The following is a 22,962-nucleotide window of genomic DNA, read 5'->3' as shown; positions in this document are numbered from 1 at the left end:
GCCAGCTAACACCTCCCAACAAAGGATTCCCTCAGGTAGGAAGTAGCTAGTCCTTGAAGCTGCAAGGCCATTAAATGCTAATCAAGGTGGCCAATTGCTACATTTACACTTGCCTCAAACAGACAAGAGTTCTTTCTCCCACCCTGAACATTCCACAGATATAGAAACCCCATTTGCACACTTTCCAACAGACCTCACAACCTCTGCGGATGCTTGTCATAGATGTGGGCGAAACGTCAGGAGAGAATGTTTCTGGAAATTGGTCAGACAGCCCGGAAAACTCAAAGCAACCCAGTTTATTATATAAAAATATATTATTATATTATTATAGTAATATTTATATTCTGCTCTCTTAAATGAGTCTCAAAGCATCTCAATCATATATATTATATTATTATGTCAGAACATAATATATATAACATATATTATAATAATATTATATTATATTATAATATATAATATGATACGATACGATAAAATATCGTATTAATGTATAAATATTAATGTATAAATATTTAATACCTTGATATTAATATATTAATATTTGTATTCTGCTCTCTCAAAGCGGGTTATCATATAACATGGAAACCTCTTGTGACTTTTGCTCCACCCTGTATGCATGTATGCGCGTATCTTTGTGTCAACGTGCCTGTCTATATCTATATATCTCTATTAATTTGGCGCGCCCCCCCTCCCTCCCTCCCTCCCTAAAACCCGGAGGGCACGTGACGCGCGCAAGGGGCCGCCCTATAAAAGCTCCTGCGGCTTTCGGAGGCGTCTCAGTGCGATCGGGAGGCAGCGGCGAAGCGCGCGGGGAGGGGCTGTTCCTCCCCAACCCTCCCCATCCTTCCTTCCTTCCTCCCTCCTCCCCCTCTCCACGGGCCACTCCCAAACCCCTCTGAACTCCTAAGCAGCACCTAGTGGCGGTCTCCTCGGCTTGAAGGGTGGGCCTTGCTCAGGGAGCGGCTCTTCTTTGCTTAAGGAGGAGGGGGAAGAAGAAGGAGGCGGAGGCGGTTCTTCCTGGGACTCCTCCTCCTCCTTCCTACGGGCTGAGCTGAGCTGAGCTGAGCGAGCCGGAGCGGAGCGCAGAGCCACACCATGACCCTGGGCTGCAGCAACGGGAGCGGCCGGGCCTGCGGCTTGCTGGCGGGCAGCTCTCCGACGGTGCTCTCCGCGACCTCGGCGGAGGAGGAGGAGGAAGAGGAGGAGGAAGACGTGGAGGACATCGACGTGGTGGGCCCCCCGCCCGCGGAGCATGGCCAGGCCAAGTTCAGCGAGGAGGAGGAAGAGGAGGAGGAGGAGGAAGAGCTGCGCCTCCTCGTCCCGCCGCCACCCGCCCAAGCGGGGCCCGAGTCCAGCCCCGAGGCCGCCCCGCCTGCCTTCTCGGGGCCCCCTCCGGCGCCCTCTTCGTCCTCGGGCCCTCCGGGCAAAAACCCCTTGGTGAAGCCGCCCTACTCCTACATCGCGCTGATCACCATGGCCATCCTGCAGAGCCCCAAGAAGCGCCTGACGCTGAGCGAGATCTGCGAGTTCATCAGCGGGCGCTTCCCCTACTACCGGGAGAAGTTCCCGGCCTGGCAGAACTCCATCCGGCACAACCTCTCGCTCAACGACTGCTTCGTCAAGATCCCCCGCGAGCCGGGCAACCCGGGCAAAGGCAACTACTGGACCTTGGACCCCGAGTCGGCGGACATGTTCGACAACGGCTCTTTCCTCCGCCGCCGGAAGCGCTTCAAGAGGCAGCCCCAGCCGCCGCTCCACCCGCACCCGCCGCCGCCGCCCGAGCTGCTCCTGCGCGCCGATCCCGCCTCCTTCCTGCCCGGCTTCCCTTACGGACCCTACGGCTACAACTACGGGCTGCAGCTGCAGAGCTTCCACCACCATCACCACCACCACCACCACCCCGGAGGCAACAACGGCGCGGCGACGGGGAGCTTCCCTTTCCAGGCTTCGCCTTGCGCTTTGCCCGCCCCTCCAGGCCTCTCCTCTTTCTTAGGGGCCGAGCTGGGGGGCAGGAAAGCCTTCTTCCCGGCCGGGCCGCTCAGCCCCACCGCCTCCCTCCTGCAGAGCCTCAAGGCGGACCCGCAAGGCGCCGGCAACAGGCCTTCCTCCTTTTCCATAGACAATCTCATCGGAGGCGGGGGCGGAGGCGGAGCGGCCCCTTCTCCCCCCAGCAGCTCGGCCCCCGGCGCCCCCGCCTCGCCCTTCGCTCCCGGCCACGCAGGAGGCCAAGCCCAGGTCCTGGCCCTGCTCTCCCCGGCCCTGGCCCCGCTGCCCGGGCCCCTCGGCCTCCCCCACGACGCCCCCCTCCTCCCCTCCGGACAGAACTTCGCCAACAAACTCACCAACCTCAACAGCTGCCCTTTTTAGAAACACAAGCGCCCCCCTAAGCCCCAATTCCCAATCCACACCCAGACCCCCATCTGTCTTTAGTCCTCCCTCAGTCTCCACTCCCACAATTGCCTTCCTATTGTGTTTTTAAAAGGTAGGAACTCTTCATTTTTTTCCAAAATAAAAAAACTTGGTTGCCGTGAGTTTTCCGGGCTGTATGGCCATGTTCCAGAAGCATTCTCCCCTGACGTTTCGCCCACATCTATGGCAGGCATCCTCAGAGGTTGTGCGGTCTGTTGGAAATTAGGCAAGTGGGGTTTATATATCTGTGGAAGGTCAAGTGTGGGAAAAATAACTCTTGTTTGTTGGAGGCAAGTGTGAATGTCGCAATTAAACACCTTAATGATCATTTAATGACCATGCAGCTTCAAACCCTGGCTGATTCCTGCCTGGGGGAATCCTTTGTTGGGGGGTGTTAGCTGGCCCTGATTGTTTTATGTCTGGAGTTCCCCTGTTTTCAGAATTGTTGTACTTTATTGTTTTTCTAACAACCATCAAGTTATTATACGCAGGAGGGTGAAACCAGCGACGCCGCTGAAATCCACAAGCATGTGGACAATTTCAAAAGAAAGCAGGAAACCATGAAAATGAATAAAATCTGGCTATCAGTATTTTTTAAAAACCTCTAAAATCAGACAGAGACTTATTTATCTACTCTTTCTATGACATACAGGTTTATGAAATCCAAGTCTAGCTTTCTATATACTGGGTCACAACAGTTCTCAGGAAATACCTATTTGAAAATAAAAGTTCAATGTAATCAGTTTTAAATGCTTACCCCCCTAATTAATTTGTCATAACTGTTTTTTTGAGAACATTTTTAGCCTGACGGTTAACTTTGTGTCCTATATATATATGGTGATGCTATGGTGTTGTAAATAGACAACGACAAAAGCTACCAATATTAAAAAGACTCTCAAATCAGGATAGTAAATAAAGAACACTCTTAAGACAGGGGAATTCCAAGCATGAAACAATAAGGGTCAGCTAACACCTCCCAACAAAGGATATCCCTAGGCAGGAATCAGCCAAGCCTTGAAGCTCTAAGGCTTTTCCATGCTAATCGAGGTGATTCATTGCCACATTCACACTTGCCTCCAACTGAGAAGAGTTCTTTCTCCCACCGTGGATCTTCCACAGATATACAAACCTCACTTGCTTAGTTTCCAATATACCTCATAACCCCTGAGAATGCCTGCCATAGCTGTGGGAGAAACGTCAGGAGAGAATGTTTCTGGAACATGGCCATACAGCCCGGAAAACTCACAGCAACCCAGAAACCAAGCTATTTGGACGTCTGTCCGCTGGGTCTACGCGGCCAAATGTAATGCTTTCTGTGGTCACTGTGGAGTAGACCCACATAATGCAGTTCAAACTTAGTTCAAACTGCATTATTTGGCGGTGTAGATCCAGCCTGGGTTGATTTGGGCTCGTGGGTGTGCTTGCGCGTGTCTGTGTCTGTCTATTCCAGGATCGGTGTTTCTTTTTGTTTTGGAGGGGGAGGGGCCTCGGGAAGAAAGCTAAGTTCACAAGTCTATTGCCAATCACTCTTTCACGTGGCGGTTTCGATACGTAAATTAAGGCTGGGGTCCCAAGGCATTAAGGCTGGATTGGCACTGCCATATAGTGCAGTTTGGTCGGCATTATATGGTCAACGCAGACCTATATAAATGCAGTATAAATTGCATTGTGCGATCCTTAATAATTGTGGTGCGTTAAGTGGCAGATGACAACGACTGGATCTACACTGTTATATAATGCAGCTGCATTAAATGGTAGACCCCTATAATGGAGTCTGAACTGCATTATGGGGTCTACTCTGACGATATAATGTAGTTCAAACTGTATTATTTGTCGGTGTAGATCCAGTGATGGGTTCAATACATAAATAAATTAACGGGGCATAGTTTTATTAAGGCTGCAATCTCAAGACACTGAGGAATGTGTACCAGAATTACACCCTTTGGCTCTCCAAACCCTCTTTTTGCAGTTTGACGCCACGCCTCAATGCTATGGAATATTGGGAACTGTAGTTTTACGAGATCATTCGCCTTCTCTGCTAAAGAGTGCTAGTGCCTCACAAAACTACAAATCCCAAGACCCTATAGCATCGATTGAACCATGGCAGCTCAAGTGGTGTCAAACTGCATTAGGTCTGCATGAAGTTTGATGGTCGAGGTTCCAGAAGGAGCCGTTTCGGCTGCTTCCCAGCAAAAGGCCCCAGAATGGCAACCTTTAGTTCTCCCACGCCTTCCTTGAGTGTCATATTCGGAAGGGGTCCCGGGGACATCCTACAAAATCGCAGGGGACAAATGGCTGAAGAGCACGTTGGAAGTTTCCATCCACTTTAAGCGGATCCACGGAGATGATAATCAAGGGATCCCCTTGCTTATTGACTAACTGCAATTAGAGAGTCTTGGGGAGCATCTCAGGCCCAGAATTAATGCGAGTTGCCACCATTTCAACAGCCACTAAATGCTATGGGATCCTGGGAGTTGCAGTTTGGTGAGGCAGCAACAAACAATGCTATGAACCTTTTAAAACTCCCATACTATTGATCCATGGCAGTTAAAGTGGTGTCAAAGTGCATGTCGGTTGTGCCTCGGATTTTAGCCTTAAGCCCCGTGCTTTATTTATGTGGGTGGCGGATCAGAAATATCGCACTAGGGGCGCTTGTCTTTTGTATCCCTAGAGAGTTCCTGCTCATCTGTATTTCCCATTTCTCTCCTTAATCCTTAAGGAGACTTTCTCTTCCTATTAACAGCCACCGTTTCCTAAATTTCCAAGATTATTTGTTTTTAAACCGGAGTGAGACTTGGGAGTGCCCTTCTGCCAAGGCCGGGCTGTGTCAGGAAGCCTTGTCCTCCCCCTCCGCCCCTTCTGCGTGTGTGTTTTCTTGTGTATCTGGATTGATTTGTCTGTATATCTTGTCCACCAGAGCCTACTTGACTCTCTTTCCACTAATTGTGCATCTTTCCTATTTTATTGAAAGAATTGTGAATACTTTTGATGTGGAAAAGGCAACGTAAATTTCCTTTTGTCCGCCTTTGGTGTAAATTAATAAATGTTTATGAATTCTTTTCAAAGAGACCCAGTCGGTTTGGCGACTCGCTTTCTTAAAAAACGATACCAAAGTTACAACTAACGCTAAGATTAGTCTTAAGGTTGGGGAAAACGGCGAAGGGATTATTTTTCTCTGCAAAAAGAAAAAAAAATCAATGAAAATGAAACTGTGGGTCCTTCCATACAGGCATATAACCCAGAGTATCAAGGCAGAAAATCCTACAATATCTGCTTTGAACTGGATTGTCTGAGTCTACACTGTCATATATTCCAGTTCAAAATAGATAATGTGGGATTTTATTCAACTGTGTGGAAGGGGCCCTAGTTTGCAATAGGGAGGTTAAACCACTCTTAAAATATGCTTTGAGAAGTTGAGTGCATCACTCCAGTTCGGATCGACAATAAAATATATTTATGAGCAATGTTTCAGGCTGGGTTTATACTCTCAAGTAATGCAGTTTGAATTACAGTGTATGACCAGTATAGGCTCATATAGTGGAGTTTGAAATGCACTGAATTGTTTACGTATAAACTAACCATATAGCAGGTCAAACTGCATTAGGGCCCATCTATAGCCAGGTCAAGACCAAAATACTGTACACTAAAATGTTTTCAGTCCATTCATCAGCAGTATACAATGTATACAATGTTTGTGGGTCAATCCATGGTGTACAATGTATTAGGTGCATCCAAAAGCAGGAGACTTTTAATTCTCTACAAATATTGTATAGGACAAATGCGATTGTAGTTATGCATATAGTATATGTGTATATACATAGATATCTCAAAGTTTAAAGCAGGGTATTTTCTTTTTAACTTTGGCTGGATCTACACTGCCAAATTATGCAGTTTGAACTGCATATATAGCCAGTATAAGGCCAGTGTAGAACTTTAATTCATGATGGCTCTACACTGACGATATTATGCAGTTCAAGTTGCATTGTTTAGCAGTGTAGTTCCAGCCTGTGTTAGTAATCTGGCTGATTTATTTATCGTGTCAGAAGCGAACAGCGGGTACAGTTGTAATGTATTTAAAGACACAAAGTTAAAGGACATTATACTAAATGTCCTTTGCCCAGTAGCTGGCAACTTGGGAGTGCCTCTGGTGTTGCTATAGGAAGGTCCTCCATTGTGCATGTGGCAGGGCTGAGGCTGCATTGTAATGGGTGGTCTGTGGTTTGTTCTTCTCCACACTCACATGTCGTGGACTCCACTTTGTGGCCCCATTTCTTAAGGTTGGTTATGCATCTCGTGGTGGGAACCTTAAGAAATGGGGCCACGAAGTGGAGCTCAACACATGCGAGTGTGGAGGAGAGCAAACCACAGACCACCGATTGCATCTCGCTGATGCAAAGAAAACATGGATTTATTCGCAGATAAGCAGGATCCATTTTTTCCTTATTTACCTATAATGACATCCATCATGTTTGATATACTTAGGCTGCTTTCCCCTCGCCTCTTTAAAACCAGTAATTTCAAGCGTAAAACCATTGGACCAAAATTGTTTTTTAAAAATATAAATATAGATTTTTTGTATCATCCTTTTAAAATCCCAATGTCAATTTTGGCATCCCATCAAGTTCTTGTTTTCGGGAAATGCTTGGAAGTTGCCAGGCATTTCCTAAAGGAGGCAAACCATACTCCCACTCTTCTTTTGTTTGAGTTGGAAATGTTGACACATGGAAGAAGGAGCGAGGAATGGGGGGGGGGGGCTGTTAGGGTGTGTGTGTGTGGGTGGGGGGGATGTCAGGTTTCTCCCCCAGAGCCTGGAGGATTGGATTGACTGTCTGAAACTCGAGCCTTCTGCCTAAATTTGTAAACCGGAGGGAGAGAAAAAAAAGGCCACACGAAGTAAACAGAGTCTCCTCCTCACCGAGGTTTTGCCCTCGAAATAAATGTCTTTGCTTTGCTTTCCTTGAACCAAACTGTCCCCTAATCTCCCAGCCCGCGGCAACTCTGAATGATCCTGAAAAGAGGAATGAAGGAAACGGATCGACCTCCAGCCCTGTTCTAAAATAATTCATTTACTTTTCGCACGTCTCCTAATAGACTCCCTCCCCCATAGAGCGCGGCCTATGGAAAAAGAAGGGAGGGGGGAGAGAAAGGGCTTCTTGTAGCCTTTTCCATCTGTCTTTCAAGCCAGGCAATCCCCTTTCTCATCTCCCCCCTTCCCACACTTGAGTTTGGGGATGTGGTTCCCTGAATTCAAAGGCCGTGTGTGTCTCTGCCCCGCCGGCTCTCGCGTCTCCTCGGGTCCACATTTGCTTTTGAAAAGCGGTTCGCCGTCGGACCCTCGCTTGCTCGCCTTTCAAGTCCAATCCCCACAAAAGAGGCTACAAGGCAAAACAGGGGAAGGTGGGGCAGGCGGGGAGGGGGGAGGCAACGAGAGACAGAAGGGGCCCAAGGAATCTATTTTCCAGGTTGCTGAGCACATGCTTCCAAATGGAAAACGCTTTTGTGGCGCTCCTTCCATTCCTCCCCGCCCAGAAATCCCCCCCCCCCCAAACCCGGCTTTTCAGCCGAAGCCACAAAGGTGTTGGAACCCTTTTGCCAGCAGCAGCCTTTGGGAAGGTCGGGATCCCCGAGGTGGGACGAGAACACGGGACAGCAGACCCTGGCTCTTTGGGGAGGAGGAAACGGGATTCCTTCCTACCTTCAGTGTAGTGACGAACAGAGAGCCCCCGCCTCGCAAATTAGGTCAGGAATGGGCACCCCGGTGAACTCGAAACTTTTGGCTGAATGTTGCGGGTTAACACCACAATCTGAAAATGAAACGGGAAGGGAAATTCCACTGAATTGAAGCAGCTACTTTTGGCCGGAGTGGGAAAGGGATTGCCCAGAAATCCAGAGCAATTGAATCCATGGGTTGCTGTGACTTTTCCGGGCTGTATGGCCATGTTCCGGAAGCATTCTCTCCTGACATTTCGTCCACATCTATGGCAGGCATCCTCGGAGGTTGTGAGGTGTTGGGGTAGGCAAGTGAGGTTTATATATCTGTGGAAGGTCCAGGGTGGGAGAAAGAACTCTTGTCTGCCTGAGGCAAATGTGAATGTTGCAACTGGCCAGCTTGATTAGCATTGAATAGCCCTTCAGATTCAAGGCCTGGCTGTTTCGTGCCTGGGTGGAATCCTTTGTCGGGTGGTGTTAACTGGCCCCGTTTGCCTAGTTCCCAATACCTCGCAACCTCTGAGGATGCCTGCCATAGATGTGCGTGAAACCGTTTCTGGAACATGGCCATACAGGCCGGAAAACTCACAGCAACCCAGTGATTCCGGCCATGAAGGCCTCGACAACACAATTACATCCATGTTTCTGTTGGAGAATCTCACGAGGCATTTAGGATTTCAAAAGCGGAGTTTAAGGGGGAAAGTTTCAGTGCGTAAGCTACTTATTTCAGAGCTGGCCCTCGTCCAAACCAAAGGTACACCTACCTACCTTGTGCAATGAATGTAGTTGAATGCCCTTTACCTACAATAGCTCAATGCTAGAGAGAGAATCCTGGGAGTTGTGAAGAACCAGAGAAGGCTAAAAACCTCGGAATTTCACAATTCCCATGATCTAGAAGAGCAGGCATGGGCAAACTTGGCCCTCCCTCCAGGTGTTTTGGACTTCAACTCCCATAATTCCTAACAGCCTCAGGCCCTTTCCTTTTCCCCCTCAGCGCCTAAGCGGCGAGGAGAGCGAAGCTTACCAGGAAAAAAAGGGCCTGGAAAAGTCCGGGAGGGACTTGGCACCCGTTTTCCTCACTTTTCCTGTTGATTTCCCCAAAGACGAGAGTTTCAATGCTCGGACTTTTTAGGGTTTCTCTCGCGCTTTCGTTCATTCTACAGGCCTGAGTTGATATTTGCTAGAAATGAATTGTTTTTCTACCTTGATTTGGCTAGGCAATGCTGTACGGGCTGCGGGTAGCATAATACTCGTCTTTTGAAAACAGAAACCCTGAGAGATTGGTTTCCACGCAGTGAGTGGGGGTCCCTCCGTGCGTGGAGCGGCTTCAGCGGGTTCCCAGAGCACCCCAAGAGCCCCCTTTTCGCTTTTGGAGACACTACTGTCCCAACCTCCAGAGAAAGGTCCCTTCCTGTGGGAAAAGCTTCAGGGGTGTGTTTTTCTCTCTGGATTCCTGACGCAAAGCGGAAGGACATCTGGAACTTGCCCTTTTTCCCCGGGGAGAGTGTTAGGCATTTGGTCTGGAGGCAGGGCGGCCTTTCTAAGGGGCGATCCTCCCGCGGTGGGTTTGATTTCCTTTTCCTCCCCTTTAATTGCCCTATTGAGATGTCACCCAGGAGGTGAGCGAGGCCCTGCAGCCCTTCCTCCGCCGTCCTCCCCGGGGAATCCGCTTCCTTTTGCCCCCAAAGAGAAATCCTCCCCCTCCTCAGGAGACTTGCCTTTAACATACCCCCCCCCCCCCCCAAATTCTAGCCTTGCAATAAGTGTCTCCTATTCTGCAGGGCTGGAAATGTAGGGACCGAAGGTAGCTTCATCATCCACAAAAGTAATAAAAATAAAATAGGACTGCCTATTTTGCCTAGGTTGCCTAGAAGGGAGACAGAAAGGAACGGCCAATTTGTACTAGTTGTCTCTGGTATCTACTAGGGCTTGCTTCAAAGGCCCCATGGATACTAAAATCTTGGATGCTCAAGTCTTGTTATATTCAGTGGTATAGTAAAAGTATCTCCTTTATTTAAAAAAAATGGAGAAATTGAAGGTTTGCTTTTAGGGGTTTGCTTTTGGGGGGATTTTCAAGATGTGGATGGCTGAATCTGTGGATGTGGAATCTGTGGATATGGAGGGCTGACTATATATGATGAACTGAGGACAATTTTCTATAAGCAGTTGAGTATATGAAAGGAAGCAGGAGGAATATTTGTACTGTATTACTACTTTTCATTTTCAGCAATTCAATCAATCCTAAGAATATATTTTTGTCACATTTTCTTTGCTATGTGCCCTTAACAGCCTCCTTTCAGGCAGAGATTTGGTAGGTGAAATATTTACCAGTTACGCGATAAAGTGATGAGGAAAGCTCCACTTTCTAAAATTTTTGGTTGCTGGAAATGCTTTTATAGATCCGCAGGTGCTGGTTGGTAGAAACTTTGCTGGTAAGAGGCATTTTGTGTGTTGAGAAACTCGTTTGCTTCTTTCTGTAACTGAGCTGTTATATTCTTGGCAAAAAAACTTATTCCTTTTGCATCCACTGGAGTACAGAAGAAGGCGAGCAATACCTCGGAGAGAGAGAGGTGTTTTTTCTGCCTTGAAAATGGTGTCTAATAAGGGGTGTTGCGCAGAGGGTCGTTTGCGTGGTTTCCGGATGGCGTTGAGACTCGGCCTTGTGGGAGAAAGTGGCGGAAATTTCAAAACAACCTTTGCTTCATTCTCATCCATACTACTTTCTCTATCCACCAAAGCAACATTCCCTTTCCTAAACTAGGTGTTTTATATTACAAATCCCATCAGATCTAGGAGGTAGTTTGGATGAAAGATGCTGGGGGCCGTAAGGCAAGACCTCGAGGGTTGGCGAAGGCGGCATTGGAGCCCTGACCAAACAAACGTGGTTGGACTTCACCAACTCCATTGGAAAGTGTAGATAGACCCTAAAACCCAGTCCGATTCGACTTCCCGAGCTTTAGGGAAGCCAACTGAAGTCTCCGGTGGCGTAATGGGTTAAGCCCTTGTGCCGGCAGGACTGCTGACGGACAGGTCGGTGGTTCGAATCCGGGGAGAGCGGGGTGAGCTCCACTCTGTCAGCTCCAGCTCCCCATGCGGGGACATGAGAGAAGCATCCCACAGGATGGTAAAACATCAAGCATCCAAGCATCCCCGAGCAAGTCCTTGCAAACAGCCAATTCTCTCACACCAGAAGCGACATGTAGTTCCTCAAGTTGTTCCTGACGCGCGCGCACACAAAGAGAAGCCAACTAAGGATCAGTCTGGGGCTCTCTTACATTGTGTTAAATGGGACTACTTCTTAGGCCAGGGTGTGACAAAGAGTAGGTGTCCAAGAGCGAGGAAAGGGAACCAGCCCTTAATGGCGAGCATGGCCATTAACTGGAGGCATTCTCTCCCCCTCTCCGCCCCAAGTTTTCCTCCTGCCCCTCATTGAGCTCCTGATGTATTTCTTCCCTCTCGCCTCCTTCCTGGGGATTTCAAGGGTTCTCCGTTGACAGGCAGCAACACCGAATCCAGCTCTCTTGGCTGGAGGGAGATCCAAGCCTCAGCGAGGCGTCGTGGGTGGCAAGGGGTTCCGGCTCAGTCCGAATTGAGATCCGGATTTAGATGGGCGTGTGTCGCCTCCCTGGGTCCCAGGGACCGCTGATGGGAATAACTGGTGATTGTTCTTCTCTGGAAAAACAGATAAAGGCGGGCGAAGGAGGGGGGGGGGCGCAGGGAGCGCGTCTTTTGGTTTCATCCCGGCCTGGAGGGAGAAAAAGAAACGAGGAGGGCGCACATGGTGTTTGCTTTTTCTTTTCCCACAATCGAGCCCTTCTCCTCCCGAAATGGCTCATCTTCGGGCCGCTTCTGGTTCCCATTTCTTGCCGCCGCCAGAAGCCTGGAGGGCACGTTTGAAAGTGATTTGGGAATTAGGAAGGGTCAGGATGGGCGCTGCCTCCTGCCTTTGACTGGAGCCTTGTTGTTGTCGAACCAGAACCCCGAAAAGGGGGCGAGGGAAAGGAAACCAAATACAACGGCATGCGTGTGTGTGTGTGTGTGTGTGTGTGTGTGTGTGTTCAGGGGTGTGAAACGTGTGTGTGTGTGGGGGGGGGGGGCTCCCTTGTTCCGCCGCCGTGCGCCGACGTCTTCACGGTAAATTGAAGGCCTTAATGATAGGAGCGATTTCACTTCGCCTGCCTTGGGACTCCTTCACAATCAGGGCCGGAGAGAGTTTTTTCCACGCCTCAGTAACCCCCTTCCCTTGAAGAGAGGCTTGAATACAGCGGGCAATTGAAAAGCTGTGTGTGTGGGTAGGAAACCTCTTTATTAATGATCAAACCACCCGCATTAAAAATGTTATATTAACAAACATCTTATTCAACACAACAGAAAACTTTGCAAAGAGGGGACTGTTGCTTTTGCCTTGTCCGAAAACACGGTTGTTGTTGTGTTGTGTATACCTACACTAGATACTTTTGCGTATGTGTGCATGCATATAGCATGAGCGCGTGCCTATAATTGATACATGCATGCATTCCTTTTTATATGGGAAAATGTGTTTTTAGGACAAATTTCCTAGATAAAAATCCGTTCTGCAAAAGTTGTATCCTTATTAGGTACTACTTATTTAACATATATGCGCACAGAAAGTGTAGTGTAGTATGTGTTCTGCCATTCTCTGTCATTCTCTTAACATTTTCAAAGTTTCTTTAAGGCCCTTTCCACACAGCTGAATAAAATCCCACATTTTCTGCTTTGAACTGGAATATATGGCAGTGTGGACTCAGAAGAAGATATTGTGGAATTTTCTGCCTTGATATTCTGGTTTATATGGCTGCGTGGAAGGGCCCTAAGTTCGGTCCAGTTAAACGAGCTTTTTTTGGGGGGGGGGTCTCTTTTTTAACGAGACACGGATTTTGTGGATAGCATCCATAGAGTGTACAAGAGGTAAGAGAAAGTGATTGGGGTTTGAGGTTGGGGCAGTGGAACTGAGTCAATCCTTTCTCTTGAAGTCGCCAAGGCCATGCCAAGAGCAGTTCCCTTAAGTGCAAGGAGGAATGAATCCGATTCAAAAGTATTCAAGTCTCATAGGAATCCGGATGAGGAGGGATGCTGGTTCAGAAGGGGATCTGCGTTGCGGGAGGGAGATGGAGGGAGCGACCACCCACTTTCTCCATCCTTAGAGCACAACCCGTGAATCGGGGGTTTAAGCTTTGGACCAGGACTCTGGAGAGCAGGGTTCCAGCCCCTCCTCATTCCTGGAAACCCGTTCGATCGGTCACACTAGCTCAGCCTCAGTGGAAGGCCAAGGCAACCCTTCTCTCAACCAATCCCGCCCGTGGTAGGGTCACCATAAACCCGAAATAACTTGAAGGAACACAAGATCGCGGATAGAGTCGAAACTGCTGCTGTCGAAGGCTTTCTTGGCCGGAATCACTGGGTTGCTGTGAATTTTCCAGACTGTATGGCCATGTTCCAGAAGCATTCTCTCCTGACGTTTCACCCACATCTATAGCAGACATCCTCAGAGGTTGTGAGGTCTGTGGGAAAGTAGACAAGAGGGGTTTATATATCTGTGGAAAGAGCAGAGTGGGAGAATGAAGGCAAGTGTGAATGTAGCAACTGGCCACCTTGATCAGCATTAAATGGCCTCGCAGCTTCAAGGACTGGTTGCTTACTGCCTGGGGGAATCCTTTGTTGGGAGGTGTCAGCTAGCCCTGATTGCTTTCTGTCTGGAATTCTCCTGTTTTCTGAGTGTTTACTGTCCTGATTACAGAGTTTTTAAAATGTTGGTAGCCAGATTTTGTTCATTTTCATGGTTTCCTTCTTTCTGTTGAAATCATGCGTGCGGATTTCAATGGCTTCTCTGTGGCCCTTCCATCGAGGGACTGAGGGGGAATAAAAGGATTCCCCCAGGATTCAACAAGGCCGTTAAATGCTAATCAAGGTGGCCAATTGCTGCATTAACACGTACCCCAAACAACAAAAGTTATTTTTCCCATCCTGGACTTTCCACAGATATATAAACCCCTCTTGCCTAGTTTCCAACAGACCTCACAACCTCTGAGCATGCTTGCCTTAGATGTGGGCAGAAGGTCAGGAGAGAATACTTCTGGAACATGGCCATACAAACTAATACAGTATTATTAGTTTTATTAAATTATTATTATTAAATTATTATTAAATTAGTATTATTAAATTATTAAATACAGCAACCCTCTAATACAGTATTTCCCTTCTTCTCTCTGAAAGTTCCCGAAAGCCGTGTGTTTGACAGAAAGAGATTATGGCCCACTTAGAGAACAGTTTAAAACAGAAAGCAAGAAAAGGAAAGTTTGCCACTCTTGGAGAATGAAAGGGCGGGCGATGGGGGGCTGGTCACTCTTGTCTTGGGGAAGAATACTAGGCGGCCAGGTTGGCCTCGACCTGGGAGGCAGGAGAGAGAGGGAAGGGAGGGGAAACGGGTGGAATTAAAAAGAGGACAAAGACAGGGCTGCTGCGAAGTTTTCGCGAGCAAAATCCCCCAGGACTTTTCGAGAGTGAAGCTGGAGGAACCCGTGCGCCGCTGGGCTCCCGACCCGCCGAAGGAGGGAGAGGCCGAAGGCTGAGATCATTCTCCAGGGATCGGCACCGCTCTTCTGGGTCTCATTTTTTTTAAAGAAAGGGAAGGTAAAACACAATGAAGCCTGGAAATCGCGGCTTCCTTCGTCCTCCCCAAGAAGGAGAATCCGAGCCTTTTCGTCCTCCAAGGCTGGGGTGGGGAGATTCTTTGAAAAGGGGTTGACTCTGCTGCTTTACTTATGGGATTTCTTCAAAGCGGGTCAAGAGAGGAGAAATAGCCCCCCAAAGTGAGAGACTGTGTTGTGGATGGCTTTCAATCACTAGGTTGCTGTGAGTTTCCCGGGCAGTATGGCCATGTCCCTGAAGCATTCTCTCCTGACGTTTCTCCCACATTTATGGCAGGCATCCTCAGAGGTTGTGAGGTCTGTTGGAAACTAGGCAAGGGAGGTTTATAAATGTGTGGAAAGTCCAGGGTGGGAGAAAGAACTTTTGTCTGTTTGAGGCAGGTGTAAATGTTTCAATTGGCCACCTTGATCAGCATTGAATAGCCTTTCAAATTCAAAGTCTGGCTGATTCCTGCACAGGGGAATTCTTTGTTGGGAGGTGTAAGCTGGCCCCGATTGATTCATGTCTGGAATTCCTGTTTTCTGAGTGGTTTTTTATTTACTGTTCTGATTTTAGAGTTTTTTTAAAATACTGGAAGTCAGATTTTGTTCATATTCATACCGAATCACGCTAACAACTGCCATGTCAGAGTACACAGAAAAGCCATTGAAATCCACAAGCATGTGGACAATTTCAAAAGAAAGGAGAAAACCATGAAAATAAACAAAATCTAGCTACCAGTATAAAAAAACCCTCTAAAATCGGGACAGTAAATAAAGACAACACTCTGAACACAGGGAAATTCCAGACATGAAACAATCAGGGCCAGTTAACACATCCCAAGAAAGGATCCCTCAGGCCGGAAACAGCCAGGCTTTGGAGATGCAAGGCTTTTCATGGCTCATCAAAGTGGCCAATTGCAACATTCACACTTGCCTCCAACAGGCACGATTTCTTTCTCCCATCCTGGATATTCCACAGATATATAAACCCCAATTGCCTAGTTTCCAACAGACCTCACAAGCTCTGAGGATGCCTACCACAGATGCAGGCGAAACGTCAGGAAATAATGCTTCTGGAACATGGCCATACAGCTCGGAAAACTGAATACATACTGTGAAATGATAGTGTTTCGCGATGCTGATCCAGAGCAGGATGCAATCCAACTTTGCTGGGGTGCTTTACAGCGGGTGTTTGTGTGTAGTGCTTTGAGCGTTGGAGAAAAGGTTGCATCTGCACTGTAGAATTAACGCAATTTCACACAATTGGAACTGCCATGTCTCTATGCTATGGAATCATTGGAGTTTTACAACCAGCCTTTTCTCTCCCAAAGAGTGCCTATGCCTCGCCAAATTATATCTCCCACGGTCCCCTAGCATTGCTGTTCATGTGGTGTGAAACCGCAGGGAGTGGAGAGTAATACATTCATTATTATTATTATTATTTATAATATCCAGGCGTAGATGCACCCTTAGTCTCTGGAGACCAGGGTTCGGATCCTCGCTCGTCCTCAAAACCCAATCAGTTGTGATTGCACACTCTCTCAGCCTCAAAGAAAGGCAATAACAAACCTCTACATTATTATTATTATTATTATTATTATTATTATTATTATTATTATTATTATTATTATTATTATTATTATTATCCATAATAGCTCAAAGGTCGGAGTCGACTTACAGACACGCTGCAATGAGATTTCAGTATAGTGAGCTTTTCATTTTTCATTGCATATGTTTTCAGTACTAGGATCCAACTCTTCACGTGTTCGACAACTCTGAATATGCAAAGTGTCTCCGTTTTCCCTACTGGGGTCGGCCTTTTTTGCTCTGCCAAAAAAATGACCCGTGCTTGGCTTCTCTTCAGAGGAAACAACAACCTGGCTAAGGAAATAGTAGCAAAAGGCCACGAAGTTACATAGACAATGTCATCTATTTGATTGTTATAGGTGCTTTTCTAATCTAGCTTCTTCCAAGTGTCTTAGAACTTTGTTTAGGCCAAAAGATGTCATTTCTCCTTCTTTGGGACTAATCTACAGGCTGCTTATGAGCTCGGTAAGACCTCAGGAGGGGCCAGTGCTAAAGCCAAGCAGCGTTCAAATTGAAAACCCGGTTGCAAGTGAAGCCCGGCTATATCTGGAGGGATGGGCTGAAGTCGATTCACCCCGTGATCTTTCCATCCTTGACCCCCTCCCAGGCAGTTGGTAACCACAAACAGAAAATAGACAGGCTGCGTGGCCCTCTGCATGGAAAATTCACCAACTCCCTTTACAATACGTTTATACAGTTCTGTGTTTTATATTACATTCAAATAAACATGTAGATATGGACCATTTAAAAATACTATTTATAGGTCTTCCCACATAAAATAAGAGCTAGACTGAGATACAAATGGGGAATGTAGGAATATCCCATGAGTATCTCTGAAAGGAAATTTAAGTGGATCTGTTTGTTCTGACCATATGTGTGTATGTATAATATGTGTCTGTGTGTATATAGCTTGATTTTTGGAAGTAAAAAGCACTTGAAAACGACCAAGTATGCTTTCCCAGTAAGCGCCTAGTTCAGATCAAGGTGTAAAGGAGTCTTATTTTAAAGTAAGAGCCAAGTCTGGTTGCTCATCCCTCATAGAAAAGGAGACTTGTTGAATAAAGGGGTTAAATATGAGTGGTCAGCAATTGAGTAAATGGACCTACTCTAGTTGGGACTAACAATATGATCAGGATGCAAATTTGCTGTTGATTTAGAGAGCTGCTGCACGCATTCCTGCACCATCTTTTGACACTATATTAAATATTTGTTTGAATATTCTCTTATATTTTGAATATTCTATTGTACAGAAAATATATAATATTAAAGCAGATTTTTTTTTTAAAAAGAAAGAACTATCAGGTGGTATCACCAGAAGGGTTGGGGAGATTTTTTTATCACGTCAGAAGCGACTTGAGAACATACTGCAAGTCGCTTCTGGTATGAGAGAATTAGCCGTCTACAGAGACGTTACCCAGGGGATATCTGGATGTGTTACCAGCCTGTTGGGAGGCTTCTCTCATGTCCCTGACAGATGGGAACTCACCCGATAACCCCCCTCCCACTCAATTTCCTCAGTCTATGGATGTATCTATTTTGTAGAATCAATGCAGTTGAAAGCCACTTTCACTGCCATGCCTGAATGCTATGGGATTCTTTGAGGTGTAGGTTGATTTTTTTTACCTTCTCTGCCAAAAAACGTTGGCACCTTATCAAAACTACAACTCCCAGGACTCCATAGCATTGAGGTATGGCAGCAACTGCTTTCATTTTACAATGTGTGAACTTTTGGAGGTGGATTTCGCTGGGAGCAAAGTCGCACCCGAGGTTGAATCTGCGCTGCCAAATATCGCAGTTTGAACTGCATTATATAATCAGCGTAGACTCATATGAGGTTGTTGAGTGCGATTGGAACTATACTATTTGGCAGTGTAGGCCCGCCCTGAGTCTCCACGGAAAGATGGGGCGATATAAATAATAATAATAATAATAATAATAATAATAATAATAATAATTATCCAGTCCTATTCAAAGTGCCGAAAAGGCATGTCGGCTGTCTATCCTACACAGATGGTTGACGATCGACTGGTCTGTTTGTCCCACCGAATATTCTTTTGGGCTTGTCTACACCACTAGGTCTTGAATGGGGCTTCTCTGCCTGTGGCAAGCAAGAAGGCCCGGATGGAAGAAAAGCAGGTCGGCGAAGAATAAGGATGGGGCGAGGGCAGGGGGATTCCTTGGACCACCCACAGAAGAGGTAAAAAGGCCTCTCCCCAAGCCTCCTTTCAAACCTCTTGAGTTGGGTGTGTGTTCAGAGTCAGATCTCAGGAGGGTCTGATCGCTCCTGACTTCCCGAGAAAGAAACATGCATCATATTCACCACCTTAGCTGGGCAACTGCCCTGCTTGGTACATTGCAGTGAAATGGAAGCACAACCATTTTTACAACAAGTTATTCGCTGGGGTTTGACTAGGGTCCTCCATAGAGGTATCAAGTCTGGGTAATTCCCTGCAGGCAGCAGGTAGAAAGGGTTTTCTTCGGAGGAGTTGAGTACAGTACAACTTAGGTGTTGATGTGTCTCCTCTATCGCCTGGGCCTGGGGGACACCGGAGACCCCTTGAATCCGATGCTGAAGGTCAGCCACAGGCTGTGTGGACCCCACAGCTCCTATGGGTCTACTCTACTTGGGAAAGGGGGCTGGATGTAGGCCGCCGTCACCAGTGGCTCAGGCTCGTTGTGCATGTTTACTGTTCATTTTTTCAAAAAGGCCTTTGTGTAGCTGTAGCAACAGGTGCCAAGAAAAAATCCTGGTATGTAATGGAGCCTTTGATCTCCCAGCTTAATTCAAATGCAGGATCTAATGGCTCGTGATCGCCTTTGGTGACCTCAAGGGACCAAACTATCGATCAAATGATTTCTCCTTCTCCTCACTCCTTCCGAAAGCAAAATCTTCTTCGGAACAAAACGAGGTTCGGAGTTTGTTGATGTTGGCCTCTCCACCTTACAATCGCTTTCTCTCTCCAATAAATATCCCCATTTACCACGCCTTTGTTCCACTTTCTGATTGCGCCGGGTTTGCTTTGGCAAAGCATTCGTTCGCTCTGCCAACGATACTAAATCTCGATGTGTGTACACGGAGGGAAATAATCAGCCAGTTCCCATATATCACAGTTGTCTCGGTTAAAGCCGCCTTGTTTATGTGTTGGTTAAAGGTCGTTGAAAAGAAAAGGAGTTTCCGGACAAACTCGAAATCTTTTAATTAAAGAAACGAGTAGGGGCATTTCTCTGTGCCTCTTGCCTTTACCAGTTTTTTTTAAATTGCAAGCCTTTATCATTTTTTCCACGCTCTAACTCCCTCCTTGTTTTCCTATTTTCCCTCGCTCCTTTAAATGTCCCATTTAAAACATTTGGAATTAAGACCAGGCAAACGTATTCTGCTTTGTACCTTAGAGAAACAAAAGTAAAGGACTGGGTTTCTGTGTAATGCCATGTTCCAGAAGCATTCTCTCCTGACGTTTCACCCACATCTATGGCAGACATCCTCAGAGGTTGCGAGGTCTGTTGGAAACTAGGCAAGTGGGGTTTATATATCTGTGGAAGGTCCAGGGTGGGAGAAAGAAATTTTATCTGTTGGAGGCAAGTGTAAATGTTGCAATTAATCACCCTGATTAGTATTTAAAAGCCTTGCAGCTTCAAGGCCTGGTTGATTCCTGCCTGGGGGAATCCTTTGTTGGGAGGAGTTACCTGGCCCTGATTGTTTCATACTTGGATTTCCCGTTTTCAGAGTGTTGTTCTTTATTTTTTCTCTAACAACCACCATGTCAGACTGCACAAAGAAGCCACTGAAATTCACAGGCATGTGGACATTTTCAACAGAAAGGAGAAAACGATGAAAATGAACAAAATCTGGCTACCAGTATTAAAAAACTATAAAATCAGGACAGTAAATAAAGATCAACACTTTGCAAACGGGGGAATTCCAGACATGAAAAAAACAGAACACCTCCCAACAAAAGATTCCCCCAGATAGGACTAAGCCAGGCTTTGAAGCTGCAATATTTTTCAATGCTAATCAAGGTAATTAATTGCAACATTTACACTTGCCTCCAACAGATAAAAGTTCTTTCTCCCACCCTGGACCTTTCACAGATATATAAACCTAATTTGCCTAGTTTCCAACAAACCTCGCAACCTCTGAGGATGTCTGCCATAGATGTAGGCGAAACGTCAGGAGAAAATGCTTCTGGAACATGGCCACACAGCCCGAAACACAACTCGCAGCAACCCAGTGATTCCGGCTATGAAAACCTTCCACAACACAAAAGTAAAGCACACTAACCCCCTCCCCCCTCAATACACGACTTTTTTGATTCCCCAGTTACAGCCGAGATCCAGCTAATCGCCTGTCAAATTCCCAAGAAGTCCTTTTAAAAAATCTCAATGGTCTAATGAGGCTGTCCTTGCTCACCCAACCTTAAGAAAGAAGCCGGCATTAATGGGCGGACACACTTGTTTAACTGTTTCATCCTTTTCCAGGGAAAAGCAGGGTAGGACAAAGCAGAGATTCAACTGGACCTCTTCGCTGGATCTACACTGCCATATAATGCAGTTTCAGATTGCAGGTTAATTGCAATGAACTGGATTATATGAACCTACACTGCCATATAATTCAGGTCAAGACAGATGATCTGCGTTTTGAAACTTATTATAAGGCAGTGTAGATCCAGGTCCATTTGATGCAATTCAATGCAGTTCAGGTGACATTATATGGGTCTACCCTGAGCATATAATGCAGTTCAAACTGCATTGCTTGGCAGTGTAGCTCCGTCTTTCCTTCCTCCCCACTTACTGCAGGCAAACTTTCCCCAATGGCAAGGTCAAGCTGTGAGCTTACACCTCATCCACCCAATACTTTTTTCCTCTTCATGCCTGAGTCCTATACCCCCAAAATGGAGGAAAGGGAGAGGTAATTGCCTTTCACCTAAAGCAGTAGTTCTTAACCTGTGAGTCCCCAGGTGTCTTAGCCTAACAACTCCCAGAAATCCCAGCCATTTTACCAGCTGTTAGAATTTCTGGGAGTTGAAGGCCAAGACATCTGGGGACCCACAGGTTGAGAAGTACTGACTTAATGGGTGCCAAATAGGGAGTTCAGTCTTGCTTACTAACTATAGCTAATTCTACATACAGCCAAGAAGGCACACCATCGTCTGCAAATCTCGACTCCATCGGATGGAACCATGGTAGGTAAAGTGGAATTAAAGTACTATAGCTGTGTAGTGTGACTGCTTTTTGGTGATCCTATTCTTGGATTTGAGGGGAGACATTTCTTCAGAACTGGTTTGCCATTGGCTCTCTCTAAGGCTGAAAGAGTGTGAGTTTCCTTGGCTTAACACTGAGTCAAGCTTTGGTCTCCCAGAATGCTAATCCAGCATTTAAACCACTCCACCACACTGACTTTTTTTTTTAGCAATGACTTTATTCAGAGAGGCCTTGATTATTTCTGGATAACTGACTCTGAACCAGGAGCAACTTCTTCCATCATTGAACAGATGTGGGTTTCAAATCCACATCTCATCTTGGTCCCAGATTTAGCCATCACTGTTCTATGTTTAACTTTATATTAGGCAGCCAGCATATTCTTCTGAAAATGTGGTGCTTTGATGGGATTTTAGACCATTTCACTGTGCCATCAGTTGGACCACAAATTTCCACTGAGCCTTTGGATGAATTCTGGGCAGCTCTGCTTGGTCAATTCTCTCCATTAGAAGTACTCTTAAAGTCCTAAACATCAGGAAAGCACCAGATTTCCTCTGATCTTGAAAGCTAAGCAGGTTAGTACTTAGATGAGAAATCACCAACACATACCAGGTGCTCTAACCTATATATCAGAGGGAGGAAGTGGTAAAACCAGTTTTGAATATTCACAGTGTAAAAGTATCCTATGAAATTTATGGGGTCGTCATAAGTTGGTTGACAGGTGCACTTGAACACAAAAGCTTACCTACACGATGTTGTTTGGCTGACCAATAAAGGTGAGCTGTAGGATCCTACATTTTAGCAATTAAATGTAGGATGTCAGCAATTATTCATAGCATAAAATGAAAAGTCTGAGAAAAGCTTTCCCTACAATTCAAAATGGCAGTTCTACTTTTAATAAGGTAAGATCTGGAGAGACTTATCATACACAGAAGGCTTACATATCTTGATGTTAGCCTTGATCAGAGGATACCCATTAAATCAATTGGATTTGCCTATGTGTTGATTTACCATTCAGCAATTGAGTCTATTGGATCTATTCCATTTGGGACTAATCAACAGGTTTCCTCATATTTATCTTCTTAAAAAACCCAGTGATCTTCGGTAAAAAAAGAGTTGCTTTGTGTAGGAATACACATGATTTGGGGCGAATGGGTAATAGTAGAAGTATTCATATACATAATTATAGTGTCATGATTCTATTTTAAAGGTCATGACAATATCCTATGGAGTAATGGGCTCTGCATGTGTCTTCAAGTTGCCTGTCCACTTATGGTCACCCTTACATGGTTTTCTTAGGGAAGGAATAATCAGAAGTGGGTTTGCCAATTCCTTCCTCTGAAGTATTGTCTACTGCACCTGGTAGTTATTGGTAATCCCCATCCAAGTGCTTAGCAAAGCTGGCCCT

At 46.2% G+C, this 22,962-nt stretch overlaps 1 protein-coding gene across 1 annotated transcript; it reads left to right on the top strand.

The window, feature by feature from the left end:
- Window positions 1-795: 795 nt before the first annotated feature.
- foxd2 (forkhead box D2) lies at window positions 796-5,481 on the top strand. The gene has a single exon (XM_008116347.3). It carries the CDS (start codon window positions 1,099-1,101, stop codon window positions 2,368-2,370), a length of 1,272 nt encoding a protein of 423 aa, XP_008114554.3. The 5' UTR covers window positions 796-1,098; the 3' UTR covers window positions 2,371-5,481.
- Window positions 5,482-22,962: the final 17,481 nt, after the last annotated feature.

Source organism: Anolis carolinensis, chromosome 4, assembly GCF_035594765.1.
Source record: "Anolis carolinensis isolate JA03-04 chromosome 4, rAnoCar3.1.pri, whole genome shotgun sequence".
Lineage (NCBI taxonomy): Eukaryota > Metazoa > Chordata > Lepidosauria > Squamata > Dactyloidae > Anolis > Anolis carolinensis.
Note: the sequence above shows the minus strand (reverse complement) of the source record. Positions and strands in the feature narration are given on the sequence as shown.

Excerpts from the sequence above, each read along its gene's own strand:
- foxd2 (XM_008116347.3), top strand. The coding sequence starts at position 1,099 with ATGACCCTGGGCTGCAGCAACGGGAGCGGCCGGGCCTGCGGCTTGCTG.